A 16,505-nucleotide genomic window follows, 5' to 3' on the forward strand; every position below is an offset into this window, starting at 1 on the left:
AGAACTATTAAATTAAACTGACGGTTATTGTAGCATACACCTTTACTAATTAGTAATTATTTTCAGGTCCCGTTATTAACAGCAGAACCCCTCAAGAACAGATTTCAGAGTCAAAAATCCACAGTGACCCTCAGCAAATTATTTTACAATAATGCATTCATTGCAGTTTAGAGAGAGGGGCCTGGAACTTGCACTCCTGGTGAGACAGACCGTAGCTACTGTAATTGGACTGCATAGGATTCTGTCTTGAGCGCACTCAATCAAACAAGAGACTGTTCATCACAAAGTAAAATGTCTGTGTATAAGAGAAAATGAGCCAAAAAAGAAACGAGGGACAGAAAATGAGTGAGGCGGAAAGAGAAAATACAGTTTTGTAAATGAGGGAGAGTAGAGAAAATGAATGAAGGACCGATTGAATTTTAATGGTTTAAAAAATGAATAAGGCTGAGAGGAAGTAAGTGGGGGAGACACACTGTAAATTACAGAACAATAGAAAGAAAATGACAGGGAAAATTAGAGTGATGAGAGAACATTGGAGAATGGACCAAGTTCGTAAGATACTCAAAATCAGGCATGGAGCTTGAAAAAAATGAGAGGCAGAGTGAGGAACTGGGAGCCAGAAAATGAGAGGACATATAAGATGAAAGTGGAAGAGAATGTTTATTTTTGAAGTGCTTTTGTTTCAGATGTTGTGCAGAATAAAATCTGTGGTTTATTAGAGCAGAAAGTAGATTTTTCAGGAGCCGGGAGTTTGCCTGGCATAAACTAGTTTTGTTAACTATCATAACCACCAAAGAACAAGCAATTTATATGTGTTTATGGATTTAAGTGCAAACTTATTTATTTGTCTTTCTGAATGTTTTCTTTACTGATGGATGCCAAACATCACATTCTTATGTGTGAAGACCCTTTGTGTGCCCGCTATATGGACTTTATGTGCAAGAACCGTCAGCAGTGTCTATTCCGCTCCATGGTGTGTGACGGCGTGAAACAATGTCGCGATGGCTCGGATGAAGACCCAACCTATGCAGGATGCTGTAAGTCTGCAAATGTACAAATTATCCCAGTGTGTTAATTTAAAAAAAGGGTTGGAGATTATGGTTGTGAATGTGTGTTGGCAAGTAGGTCACTTCTCATTTTGCTTGCCGCATGTATTGGGAATCAGTTATGAGCTGTAGTCCATACATGTCATTATCTAACAAAATCCCTTTATGGACCACAGGAGTAAACGATTTAATGGACATTGCACAATAGTCCTGTTTTGAGGCTGCATTTTTTGCATCATTTAATCTTGTGATGAAGAAAGGTATATACATTCTCCCAATTGCCTTCAATGTGCACTGGTGAATTAAAACATGGCATTAAATCCTTTTGCTTTAAAATAAATCCCTTTTGTTATCTGTTACAAATCTGCAAGTAAATACCACTACTGTGCATTCTAGTGCAATCGAACAAAATCGTCTGTTAAGCTTGGATCCAAGAAAACCAGGCTATTAAAACATACATCAGTGAACTGCACTTAGACTCTAACCAATATGAATATCAGTAAGAAAATGGAAGTTAATTCGCAATTTTTAGTCATTAAGTGGGTACTTCGTTATTGGTGTTGGAGTGTCTATGGTTTTGAGAATGGCAGCCTGTAATTTAGGGTGGGTGTATCAAAGGTTATATTAGGGTGTGAGAAAATGCATTAAATGGATGATGTCATCGGTGATGTCATTTGAGATGTCATCAGTGATGTCACTGACCATGTCAAGAGTGATGTAATATGCTGGTAAACATGCAGATCGAGAGTTTGGTAACCACCAAGCCTTGGAGCTGAGGAGGCCGCATGGTGGAACGCGACAATGGGACAGCGGTGGCGTTTTTGTTCCCCTTCCAAACCACTTGGATTTAAATACAGAATACTTGGGATAAACGCCGGCACCCACTTGGGAAATACTACCAAGACCAGCATGCTTCGGGGCATGAGCCCTCAGAGGCGGGACTTGCGAACAGTAAAATAAAGCATGCCGGGTTTTAACTCACCTGTTTTACCCGTGAACAAGAGCAGCGAGATGCTCGAAACGCGTTGGGAATTGGACTGATGTGAAGAGGTTGCATCACTGCCACGCTGTTGTTCGCCATTAAAGGCTGTTAAACTCCTCAACGTGCGGCGTCTCCTTATGGGCAACCATGATGTGTGTGATGTGTATATATATATGTGTATATATATGTATATATATATATATATGTGTGTGTATATATATATGTGTGTGTGTATATATATATGTGTGTGTATATATATATATGTGTGTGTATATATATATGTGTGTATATATATATATGTGTGTATATGTATATATATGTGTGTATATGTATATATATGTGTGTATATGTATATATATGTGTGTATATGTATATATATGTGTGTATATGTATATATATGTGTGTATATGTATATATATGTGTGTATATGTATATATATATGTGTATATGTATGTGTATATGTATATATATATGTGTATATGTATGTGTATATGTATATATATGTGTATATGTATGTGTATATGTGTATATGTATGTGTATATGTATATATATATGTGTATATGTATATATATATGTGTATATGTGTATATGTATATGTATATGTATATATATATGTGTATATGTGTATATGTATGTGTATATGTGTATATGTATGTGTATATGTATATATATGTGTATATGTATATATATATATGTGTAGATGTGTATATATATATATATGTGTAGATGTATATATATATATATGTGTAGATGTGTATATATATATGTGTATATATATATTCACTGAAAAAACCATAGGTTATAGACCATATATAGTTAGGGATTAGCATTTAAAAAACCTTATTTTATTTGCACAAAACCATTGAAATTCCATATATAGTTAGTTGCACTAACTATATATCGCGGACCCGCAATCCACTGCTAATGATGTCACATATTACATCATTCATGACATGGTCAGTGACATCACTGATGACATCACTGATGACATCTCAAATGACATCACTGATGACATCACTGATGACATCTCAAATGACATCACTGATGACATCACTGATGACATCACTGATGACATCTCAAATGACATCACTGATGACATCACTGATGACATCTCAAATGACATCACTGATGACATCACTGACATCTCATTTGACATTACTGATTACATCACTGATGATATCATTTATGTGATAATACATCTTCAGACTCTAATATAACCTTAGATACACTCAGTGTAAACAGGCACTCACAGACTGTCACACATCTATGGAGTTACTCACACACCTAGTCAGTCATGCAAAGAATCAATCACACCTCCATTTCCTCAACTATACAGTTATACACACCTTACTTATTCAAACATATACTAACACATATTTACTCTCTTATACAATCCTTGATACAAGTTCACAATGATTCATACAGCCACTCTCACATTCACTGGCTCTTATGTTCAGTTTTTTATATATGTCAACTCTCACATGGAGTGTGTTTTACATATGTACTTACTTTGACATGTAGAACTGAGATATCCATTCACTCACCAATACACTCATGCACACAGTCAACTGTCCATACAGCTGTTTCTACATGCACTTTTGAACCCATACACCTAGGGAATCAACTGCTCACACATCTATGCACAGAGTTATACACCTCCCAGCCACCCACACACATACTCAGTCTCCCATACAAATACTTGGGCAACCATTCAATAACCCATATAGTTACTGATATAGCTACTGATTTAAACATGCAGCAGTTTACAGAAGAACATAAATAATGATTGCCAAATTAAGACACTTTAATCACTAACCCATGCACTCAGTGAGACACATTTAATCATTCTCTCATACAGTCAGTCATGCACCTACTAAATCCTTCATCCAGACACTTATACATCCACTCATTCTTCAATATGTAAGACATATTTTAACTTTACAGAAACATACAGTCACTGGGTGTTGTCATCAGTGATGTCATCAGTGATGTCACTGACCATGTCATGAATGATGTAATATGTGACATCATTAGCAGTGGATTGCGGGTCCGCGATATACAGTTAGTGCAACTAACTATATATGGAATTTCAATGGTTTTGTGCAAATAAAATAAGGTTTTTTAAATGCTAATCCCTAACTATATATGGTCTATAACCTATGGTTTTTTCAGTGAATTTTCAAGGTTTTGTAAATGCAAATTCCTAACTATATATGGTCTATAACCTATGGTTTTTTCTGTGAATTTCATTGGTTTTTTAAAAGCTAATATCTATAGCTGTAAAATATATTCTTTATTAAGTGACGTATCACGTAGCCCGTGAGACGCCTCATGATGCATCGCATAACCGTGACGTATCGTCTCTGCAGCGCAAACCAAACCCAAAACGTAAGCGCGCCAGAACACGCTTAAAGATATATATATATTTTTTTAACCTTAATGAGACAAAATCCACACGTGCACATATCACAAACGTTACATAATGTAACTAAAGTCCTAAAACCCTCTATTAACTACAATGCTTTTTAATGAGGTGCTATCATGTATATTGGTCCCAAGATGGCTGCCAACACTTCTTGGATGAAGTGCTGACAGCCAATCAGATCAGATGTGTGGTTAGGCTCCGCCCAGATATATATCTTTTTTTGAACCTAAATTACTCAAAATCCACGGGAGCACATATATTGAGACCTAGCAAAGGCACATCGGGCTAACAGTCCCTACAATTTTGCCAAGTTTCGTGCAAATCCATTCAGCCGTTTGAGCTAAAAGTGAGGCCAACCGCCCTATGGAAAAATGAATGGGAAAAACGCGTTTTGGGACCCTCCTTTTTTCTCGGCCCCCCCTTGACGACCCCCCCCCCAAATTTTCAGGGGCTGCTCAGAAACAAAATGTGCCATTTTCCTGAAAATTTCAGCCAATTCCGTCCACAAACGCCAAAGTTATTAGACATAGAATTTTCAAAAGTTCCATAGAGAAAAAATCCTAACTATATAGAGACAAGATGGCGGCCGCTCCGGACTGTTTACAATGTTGACAGCCAATCAGCTACTCCTCAGACTCCCGTTACACTGCCGGTTAGCTTCCCGGTTAGCTGCCCGGTTAGCTGCCCGGTTCGCGTACCGGGACGCGTCTCTACGGCGAAAAAATCGGAATTTTTTTTTTTTTTTTTTTGGGCCCCGCGTGACCCTATAATATCCCCCTCATCAATCCTAGGGGGTCAGAAGGGGTCTACCTCGCCCCCTTTCCTTCATTTCCCCCTTTGTTTTGGCCTCCTCTTGTCTCTCGATCCTACCGAGAGACAAGATGGCGGCCGCTCCGGACTGTTTAGAATGTTGACAGACACCGGAGAGCCAATCAGCTTCGCTTCGCAAAGTTCCGATACGCGAAAAGTACGCGAACCGGAGCGCTGCCCGGAGCGCTGTTACAGATATATATCTTGTTTTAAACGTTAATTTCTCAAAATCCACTGAAGCACATATATTGAGACCTAGCAAAGGCACATCGGGCTAACAGTCCCTACAATTTTGCCAAGTTTCGTGGAAATCCATTCAGCCGTTCGGGCTAAAAGTGAGTCCAACCGCCCTATGGAAATTAACATGGGAAAAACGCGTTTTGGGACCCCCCTTTTTTCTCGGCCCCCCCTTGACGAACTCCCCCCAAATTTCCAGGAGCTGCTCAGAAACAAAATGTGCCATTTTCCTGAAAATTTCAGCCGATTCCGTCCACAAACGCCAAAGTTATTAGACATAGAATTTTCAGAAATCCCATAGGGAAAAAATCCTAACTATATATACCTACTGGCTATCGCCAGTAGGTAATATGTGTGTATGTATATATATATATATGTGTGTATATGTATTAGTGTATATATGTATATATATATATATATATATATATATATATATATGTGTATATATGTGAATATATATATATATATATATATATATATATGTGTATATATGTATGTGTATATATGTATATATATGTGTATATGTGTATATATGTATATGTGTATATATATATATGTGTATATGTATATATAGGTGTATGTGTATATATATATATATATATATATATATGTATATTACCTACTGGCGATAGCCAGTAGGTATATATAGTTAGGATTTTTTTCCTATGGGATTTTTGAAAATTCTATGTCGAATAACTTTGGCGTTTAAGGACAGAATTGGCTGAAATTTTCAGGAAAATGGAACATTTTGTTTCTGAGCAGCCCCTGAAAATTTGGGGGGGTTTCGTCAAGGGGGGGCCGAGAAAAAAGGGGGGTCCCAAAACGTGTTTTTCCCATGCAATTTTCCATAGGGCGGTTGGCCTCACTTTTAGCCTGAACGGCTGAATGGATTTACACCAAACTTGGCAAAATTGTAGGGACTGGTAGCCCGATGTGCCTTTGCTATGTCTCAAGATATAGGCTCCAGTGGTTTTTACAAAAATTAACTTTGAAAAATATATATTGGGCTACATTGGGCTATATATATGTTGGAGCCCAAATGTAGCCCAATGTAGCCCAATGTAGCCCAATGTAGCCCAAAGATGGCCACCAGAGACAAAAAAAACAAATGTAGCCCAAATATCAGCCAGATGTAGCCCAACTATAGCCCAATGACAGAATGTCCCAGAGTGTTCTAAAGAACAACTAGAGTGCTAACAGTCCTACTTATTACAAAGGTATGGCACACCTGAAGCCATCTTGATTGGAATAAAGTGGTAACTCTTAAAACATTTAATTTAAAAAGGAACAAAATGAGGGGGTTCATTTTGCCATAGAAAGTATGATTAGCGAATATATGACGAAATCCTGCATGTACTATTAGGCCGCAAATTAAAATGACGAAAACTTTTAGAACGAATATGCCTTTAGCATACACTAAACAACTAAACTACCCTAAACCCTAAAACACTACCCCCAGCATGACCCTACACTACACAAACAGTACAACACTACCCTAAACCCTAAAACACTACCCCCAGCATGACCCTACACTACACAAACACTACAACACTACCCTAAACCCTAAAACACTACCCCCAGCATGACCCTACACTACGCAAACACTACAACACTACCCAAAACCCTAAAACACTACACCCCAGCATGACCCTACACTACGCAAACACTACAACACTACCCTAAACCCTAAAACCCTACCCCCAGCATGACCCTACACTACACAAACACTACAACACAACCCTAAACCCTAAAACACTACCCCCAGCATGACCCTACACTACGCAAACACTACAACACAACCCTAAACCCTAAAACACTACCCCCAGCATGACCCTACACTACGCAAACACTACAACACTACCGTAAACCCTAAAACACTACCCCCAGCATGACCCTACGCTACGCAAACACTACAACACTACCCAAAACCCTAAAACACTACACCCCAGCATGACCCTACACTACGCAAACACTACAACACTACCCTAAACCCTAAAACACTACCCCCAGCATGACCCTACGCTACGCAAACACTACAACACTACCCTAAACCCTAAAACACTACCCCCAGCATGACCCTACACTACGCAAACACTACAACACTACCCTAAACCCTAAAACACTACCCCCAGCATGACCCTACACTACGCAAACACTACAACACTACCCAAAACCCTAAAACACTACCCCCAGCATGACCCTACACTACGCAAACACTACAACACTACCCAAAACCCTAAAACACTACCCCCAGCATGACCCTACACTACGCAAACACTACAACACTACCCAAAACCCTAAAACACTACCCCCCAGCATGACCCTACACTACGCAAACACTACAACACTACCCAAAACCCTGAAACACTACCCCCAGCATGACCCTACACTACGCAAACACTACAACACTACCCAAAACCCTAAAACACTACCCCCAGCATGACCCTACACTACGCAAACACTACAACACTACCCAAAACCCTAAAACACTACACCCCAGCATGACCCTACACTATGCAAACACTACAACACTACCCAAAACCCTAAAACACTACCCCCAGCATGACCCTACACTACGCAAACACTACAACACTACCCAAAACCCTAAAACACTACCCCCAGCATGACCCTACACTACGCAAACACTACAACACTACCCTAAACCCTAAAATACTACACTCCAGCATGACCCTACACTACGCAAACACTACAACACTACCCAAAACCCTAAAACACTACCCCCAGCATGACCCTACACTACGCAAACACTACAACACTATCCTAAACCCTAAAACACTACGCCCAGCATGACCCTACACTACGCAAACACTACAACACTACCCTAAACCCTAAAACACTAGCCCCAGCATGACCCTACACTACGCAAACACTACAACACAACCCTAAACCCTAAAACACTACCCCCAGCATGACCCTACACTACGCAAACACTACAACACTACCCTAAACCCTAAAACACTACCCCCAGCATGACCCTACACTACGCAAACACTACAACACTACCCTAAACCCTAAAACACTACCCCCAGCATGACCCTACACTACGCAAACACTACAACACAACCCTAAACCCTAAAACACTACCCCCAGCATGACCCTACACTAAACAACCACCACAACTCTACACTACACTAACACAACACTACACTACACAACACTACACTACACTACACAATCACTAACCCACGAAAAAATTAACACAAACCCACTTACCTCTCTCGTCATCGTGGTTTTCACAACGCAAATGCATTTACCATACATGCCTTTAAAACATAATTCTTTGTAAAGGCATGCGCGATAAATGCACATGCGTTTTGAAACAATGCGGGATAATGGTATGCGAGGTCAATGACCTTGCGGGATAATGGTATGCGGACTGAAAGTCTGCGGGATAAAAAATGCGAGAAAATGGCTGGAAACCATGATTAGCAGCAGACTTCCCTGGTGAGCACTAGCTTTACTACAGTGATCTAATGAGCAACTAGAGTGCTAACATTCAGAATGTATGGCAAATGTGTGACACATCTGAATGCCTTCTTGGTAGACCAAAGTAAACAAGCATTGAAAATGCAATAGATCTCGCCCTCGTTTAAGTTAAAGCCATTCTGTTTGTAATGAGGTGGCTTTTTAGCTTTGCTTTTATTAGTGTTTTTAAAACTTTCATGTAAATAACATGCATATGTATGCATATATGTATATGTATGCATGCATTTATATTTATATAGATATGCAGATTATATATGTTTATATATGTATATTACCTACTGGCGATAGCCAGTGGGTATATATAGTTAGGATTTTTTCTCTATGGGATTTCTGAAAATTCTATGTCTAATAACTTTGGCGTTTGTGGACGGAATTGGCTGAAATTTTCAGGAAAATGGCACATTTTGTTTCTGAGCAGCCCCTGAAAATTTGGGGGGGGTTCGTCAAGGGGGGCCGAGAAAAAAGGGGGGTCCCAAAACGCGTTTTTCCCATTCATTTTTCCATAGGGCGGTTGGACTCACTTTTAGCTCGAACGGCTGAATAGATTTACATGAAACTTGGCAAAATTGTAGATATGGTTTGCCCGACGTGCCTTTGCTATGTCTCAATATATGTGCTCCAGTGGATTTTGAGAAATGAACGTTTAAAAAAATATATATATCTGTGACAGCGGTCCGGTTAGCGCCCCGGTTCGCGTACCTGACGCGTAACGGAACTTCGCGAAGCGAAGCTGATTGGCTCTCCGGTGTCTGTCAACATTCTAAACAGTCCGGAGCGGCCGCCATCTTGTCTCTCGGTACGATCGAGAGACAAGATGTGGTGAAAAACGAAGGGGGAAATGAAGGAAAGGGGGCAAGGTAGACCACTCCTGACCCGCGGGGCAAAAAATATATATATTTTTTTTTTTGCGATTTTACGCCGTAGAGGCGCGTCCCGGTACGCGAACCGGGCAGCTCACCGGGCAGCTCACCGGGCAGCTCACCGGGCAGCTAACCGGGCAGCTAACCGGCAGCGTAGCTGTCAACATTGTAAACAGTCCGGAGCGGCCGCCATTTTGTCTCTCGGTAGGTTCGAGAGACAAGATGTGGTGAAAAAAGAAGGGGGAGATGAAGGAAAGGGGGCAAGGTAAACCCCTCCTGACCCCCTAGGATTGATGAGGGGGATATTAAAGTCCCCCGCGATTTTTCGCGGTAGAGGCGCTTCCCGGTACGCGAACCGGGCAGCTAACCGGCAGCGTAACGGGAGTCCGCCATCTTGTGTTTTTGGAGCGTCCGGTTCGCGTACCGGGTAGCGTCCCGGTAAGCGTAACAAGGGGAAAACCAAGAGAAACAGTAAAAAAAAAATTAAGGGAATAGATTTCCAGCAAACTTGGCAAAATTGTAGGGACTGTTTGTTTGATGTGCCTTTGCAAGGCCTCAAGATATGTGCACGTGTGGATTTTGTCTAATTAAGGTTAAAAAATATATATATATCTGTAAGCGTGCTCCGGCACGCTTACGTTACGGGTTTTGTTTGCGCTGCAGAGCCGATACGTCACGGTTATGCGACGCGCCATGAGGCGTCTCACGTGGCTACGTGATACGTCACGTAATAAAGAATATATTTTACAGCTATAGATATTAGCTTTTAAAAAACCAATGAAATTCACTGAAAAAACCATAGGTTATAGACCATATATAGTTAGGAATTTGCATTTACAAAACCTTGAAAATTCACTGAAAAAACCATAGGTTAGAGACCATATATAGTTAGCTGGACATTTTATTGACATAAAACCAATGAAATTCCATATATAGTTAGTTGCACTAACTATATATCGCGCACCCGCAATCCACTGCTGATGATGTCACATATTACATCATTCATGACATGGTCAGTGACATCACTGATGACATCACTGATGACATCTCAAATGACATCACTGATGACATCACTGATGACATCTCAAATGACATCACTGATGACATCATGACACACCAATACCAGTTACTACATACGCACTCACTGATTCCTACGTCTACACACACATTCACTCATTCACCCATACAATCACTCATACATACAGTCACTCATTATTACAACACTATCATATGCACTCATACACCTATGCAGACACTCACACACTGCCACTCATCCATGGAGTTACTCACACACCTAGTCAGTCCTGTAAAGAATCAATCACACTTCCATTTCCTCATCTATACAGTTAAACACAGAACACCATACTTCAGTGACATCACTGATGACATCACTGATGACATCTCAAATGACATCACTGATGACATCTCAAATGACATCACTGATGACATCATGACACACCAATACCAGTTACTACATACGCACTCACTGATTCCTACGTCTACACACACATTCACTCATTCACCCATACAATCACTCATACATACAGTCACTCATTATTACAACACTATCATATGCACTCATACACCTAGTCAGTCCTGTGAAGAATCAATCACACTTCGATTTCCTCATCTATACAGTTAAACACAGAACACCATACTTTTCACACATATACTAACACATACTTACTCTCTTATACAATCACTGATACAAGTACACATTGATATGCACAGAGTCACACACCTCCCAGCCAGCCACACACACACTCAGTCTTCCATACATCCACTCATTCTTCAATATGTAAAACATATTTAAACTTTACAAAAACACACAGACACTAGATGATGTCATTTGAGATGTCATCAGTGATGTCATCAGTGATGTCATTTGAGATGTCATCAGTGATGTCATCAGTGATGTCACTGACCATGTCATGAATGATGTAATATGTGACATCATCAGCAGTGGATTGCGGGTGCGCGATATATAGTTAGTGCAACTAACTATATATGGAATTTCATTGGTTTTATGTCAATAAAATGTCCAGCTAACTATATATGGTCTCTAACCTATGGTTTTTTCAGTGAATTTTCAAGGTTTTGTAAATGCAAATTCCTAACTATATATGGTCTATAACCTATGGTTTTTTCAGTGAATATATATATATATATATTTGTGTATGTATATATATATGTGTGTATATGTATTAGTGTATATATGTATATATATATATATGTGTATATATATGTATATGTGTATATATGTGTATATGTATATATATAGGTATATGTGTATATATGTATATGTGTGTATGTGTATATATGTATGTATATATATGTGTATATATATATATATATATGTATGTATATATATGTGTATATATATATATATATATGTATGTATATATGCAAAAAAGGAGAGAACTCTGGGTAGTTCTCAAGTTTAGGTGAAAAACAGCTCCTGTTAGAGCACTCTCAACACCAGCGACACTCTAGATCTGCTCACCTCAAATGTCTGTTTTTCTATCAAAGTTTTTAAGCATAGGATTAGCACAGTGCTATCCACGCCGAGATAGAAAATGACAAAAGCCATTGATCACTCCAGGCACAATATTACAGCTGAATTGAATTGGTAAATTACCAACTCAAGCCAACCTGAAATGAGTAAAAGCAACACCTGACACAGTGTTTAGCTCTAATTAGAGCTCTTCAGAGAGGTATAGCTTTGTCCAGACACAAGGGTCCCCAGTTTAGGTGGAAAGCAGCTCCTGTTAGAGCACTCTCAGCACCAGCGACACTCTAGATCTGCTCACCTCAAATGTCTGTTTTTCTATCAAAGTTTTTAAGCATAGGATTAGCACAGTGCTATCCACGCCGAGGTTGATTTGCGTGGCAATTTGGATGGATTTACTTGAAGTTGAACCTGACCTGCTTGCCCCTGTGTTTATGGAGTGTGGCGAGTTTGGGAGCAGAAGGATGTATATCCAAGATTGCAGGCTGGTGCTGCTTTAAATCAAGTGAGTGGAACATTATTATTACGAACTGTGCAATGAAGCTGACATTATTTTTGCGCATTGGAAAAGGCATGAAAAAAAGAAAGTTTGGAGCGCACAATGCTCTTTTCATTTAAAGTCCCAAAAAGGAAAATTTGGAGCGCACAATGCTCTTTCTATTTAAAGCCTCAAAAGTTTTCCTTTGCGCACTCTGAGAGAGAATAAGGTCCGCGCTGTTAAAAGCAAACCACGTGGGTGAAATTCAAAATACAGAGACTGCCTCCCGTGATCAAGGCTCTCACGAGCAGAAACGTTGGGACAAGGAAGCCTCTTGCCTTCGTGTTGTTTTTACCAAATAAATGATTTATTGCAACCCAGCCAGTGCCGGTGTGCCTCTTTGAAAGGAAAGGAGGATTGGACTTTATATATGTGTGTATATATATATAGACACATATATATATAGACACATATATATATATATATATATATATATATATATATATATATATATATATATATATATATATATATATATATATATATATATATATATATATATATATATATATATATATATATATATATATATATATATATATATATATATATATATATATATATATTACCTACTGGCGATAGCCAGTAGGTATATATAGTTAGGATTTTTTTCCTATGGGATTTTTGAAAATTCTATGTCGAATAACTTTGGCTTATGAGGACAGAATTGGCTGAAATTTTCAGGAAAATGGAACATTTTGTTTCTGAGCAGCCCCTGAAAATTTGGGGGGTTTTCGTCAAGGGGGGGCCGAGAAAAAAGGGGGGTCCCAAAACGTGTTTTTCCCATGCAATTTTCCATAGGGCGGTTGGCCTCACTTTTAGCCTGAACGGCTGAATGGATTTACACCAAACTTGGCAAAATTGTAGGGACTGGTAGCCCGATGTGCCTTTGCTATGTCTCAAGATATAGGCTCCAGTGGTTTTTACGAAAATTAACTTTGAAAAATATAAATTGGGCTACATTGGGCTATATATATGTTGGAGCCCAAATGTAGCCCAATGTAGCCCAATGTAGCCCAATGTAGCCCAAAGATGGCCACCAGAGACAAAAAACCAAATGTAGCCCAAATATCAGCCAGATGTAGCCCAACTATAGCCCAATGACAGATTGTCCCAGAGTGTTCTAAAGAACAACTAGAGTGCTAACAGTCCTACTTATTACGAAGGTATGGCACACCTGAAGCCATCTTGATTGGAATAAAGTGGTAACTCTTAAAACATTTAATTTAAAAAGGAACAAAATGAGGGGGTTCATTTTGCCATAGAAAGTATGATTAGCGAATATATGACGAAATCCCGCATACCATCAGTCCGCAAAAAAAATCCTGCATGTACTATTAGGCCGCAAATTAAAATAACGAAAACTTTTAGAACGAATATGCCTTTAGCATACACTAAACAACTAAACTACCCTAAACCCTAAAACACTACCCCCAGCATGACCCTACACTACACAAACAGTACAACACTACCCTAAACCCTAAAACACTACCCCCAGCATGACCCTACACTACACAAACACTACAACACTACCCTAAACCCTAAAACACTACCCCCAGCATGACCCTACACTACACAAACACTACAACACTACCCTAAACCCTAAAACACTACCCCCAGCATGACCCTACACTACACAAACACTACAACACTACCCTAAACCCTAAAACACTACCCCCAGCATGACCCTACACTACGCAAACACTACAACACTACCCAAAACCCTAAAACACTACACCCCAGCATGACCCTACACTACGCAAACACTACAACACTACCCTAAACCCTAAAACACTACCCCCAGCATGACCCTACACTACACAAACACTACAACACAACCCTAAACCCTAAAACACTACCCCCAGCATGACCCTACACTACACAAACACTACAACACAACCCTAAACCCTAAAACACTACCCCCAGCATGACCCTACACTACGCAAACACTACAACACTAACCTAAATCCTAAAACACTACCCCCAGCATGACCCTACACTACGCAAACACTACAACACTAACCTAAATCCTAAAACACTACCCCCAGCATGACCCTACACTACGCAAACACTACAACACTACCCAAAACCCTACAACACTACACCCCAGCATGACCCTACACTACGCAAACACTACAACACTACCCAAAACCCTAAAACACTACCCCCAGCATGACCCTACACTACGCAAACACTACAACACTACCCTAAACCCTAAAACACTACCCCCAGCATGATCCTACACTACGCAAACACTACAACACTACCCTAAACCCTAAAACACTACCCCCAGCATGACCCTACACTACGCAAACACTACAACACTACCCTAAACCCTAAAACACTACCCCCAGCATGACCCTACACTACGCAAACACTACAACACTACCCTAAACCCTAAAACACTACCCCCAGCATGACCCTACACTACGCAAACACTACAACACTACCCTAAACCCTAAAACACTACCCTCAGCATGACCCTACACTACGCAAACACTACAACACTACCCAAAACCCTAAAACACTACCCCCCAGCATGACCCTACACTACGCAAACACTACAACACTACCCAAAACCCTAAAACACTACCCCCAGCATGACCCTACACTACGCAAACACTACAACACTACCCTAAATCCTAAAACACTACCCCCAGCATGACCCTACACTACGCAAACACTACAACACTACCCAAAACCCTAAAACACTACACCCCAGCATGACCCTACACTACGCAAACACTACAACACTACCCTAAACCCTAAAACACTACCCCCAGCATGACCCTACACTACGCAAACACTACAACACTACCCAAAACCCTAAAACACTACACCCCAGCATGACCCTACACTACGCAAACACTACAACACTACCCTAAACCCTAAAACACTACCCCCAGCATGACCCTACACTACGCAAACACTACAACACTACCCTAAACCCTAAAACACTACCCCCAGCATGACCCTACACTACGCAAACACTACAACACTACCCTAAACCCTAAAACACTACCCCCAGCATGACCCTACACTACGCAAACACTACAACACTACCCTAAACCCTAAAACACTACCCCCAGCATGACCCCACACTACGCAAACACTACAACACTACCCTAAACCCTAAAACACTACCCTCAGCATGACCCCACACTACGCAAACACTACAACACTACCCAAAACCCTAAAACACTACCCCCAGCATGACCCTACACTACGCAAACACTACAACACTACCCTAAACCCTAAAACACTACCCCCAGCATGACCCCACACTACGCAAACACTACAACACTACCCTAAACCCTAAAACACTACCCTCAGCATGACCCCACACTACGCAAACACTACAACACTACCCAAAACCCTAAAACACTACCCCCAGCATGACCCTACACTACGCAAACACTACAACACTACCCAAAACCCTAAAACACTACACCCCAGCATGACCCTACACTACGCAAACACTACAACACTACCCAAAACCCTAAAACACTACACCCCAGCATGACCCTACACTACGCAAACACTACAACACTACCCAAAACCCTAAAACACTACCCCCAGCATGACCCTAC

At 40.3% G+C, this 16,505-nt stretch overlaps 1 protein-coding gene across 1 annotated transcript in view; it reads left to right on the forward strand.

Annotated features, from left to right (window-relative positions):
* SORL1 (sortilin related receptor 1) overlaps window positions 1–16,505 on the forward strand; it is a 607,546-nt gene that overhangs the window by 281,801 nt on the left and 309,240 nt on the right. Inside the window, exon 16 of the mRNA XM_086949665.1 lies at window positions 906–1,037. Within this exon, the coding sequence (XP_086805791.1) occupies window positions 906–1,037 (132 nt within the window). The remainder of the gene's footprint in view (window positions 1–905; window positions 1,038–16,505) is intronic.

The sequence above is a fragment of the Lissotriton vulgaris genome, unplaced genomic scaffold, assembly GCF_964263255.1.
Source record: "Lissotriton vulgaris unplaced genomic scaffold, aLisVul1.2 SCAFFOLD_911, whole genome shotgun sequence".
Taxonomy (NCBI): Eukaryota; Metazoa; Chordata; class Amphibia; order Caudata; family Salamandridae; genus Lissotriton; species Lissotriton vulgaris.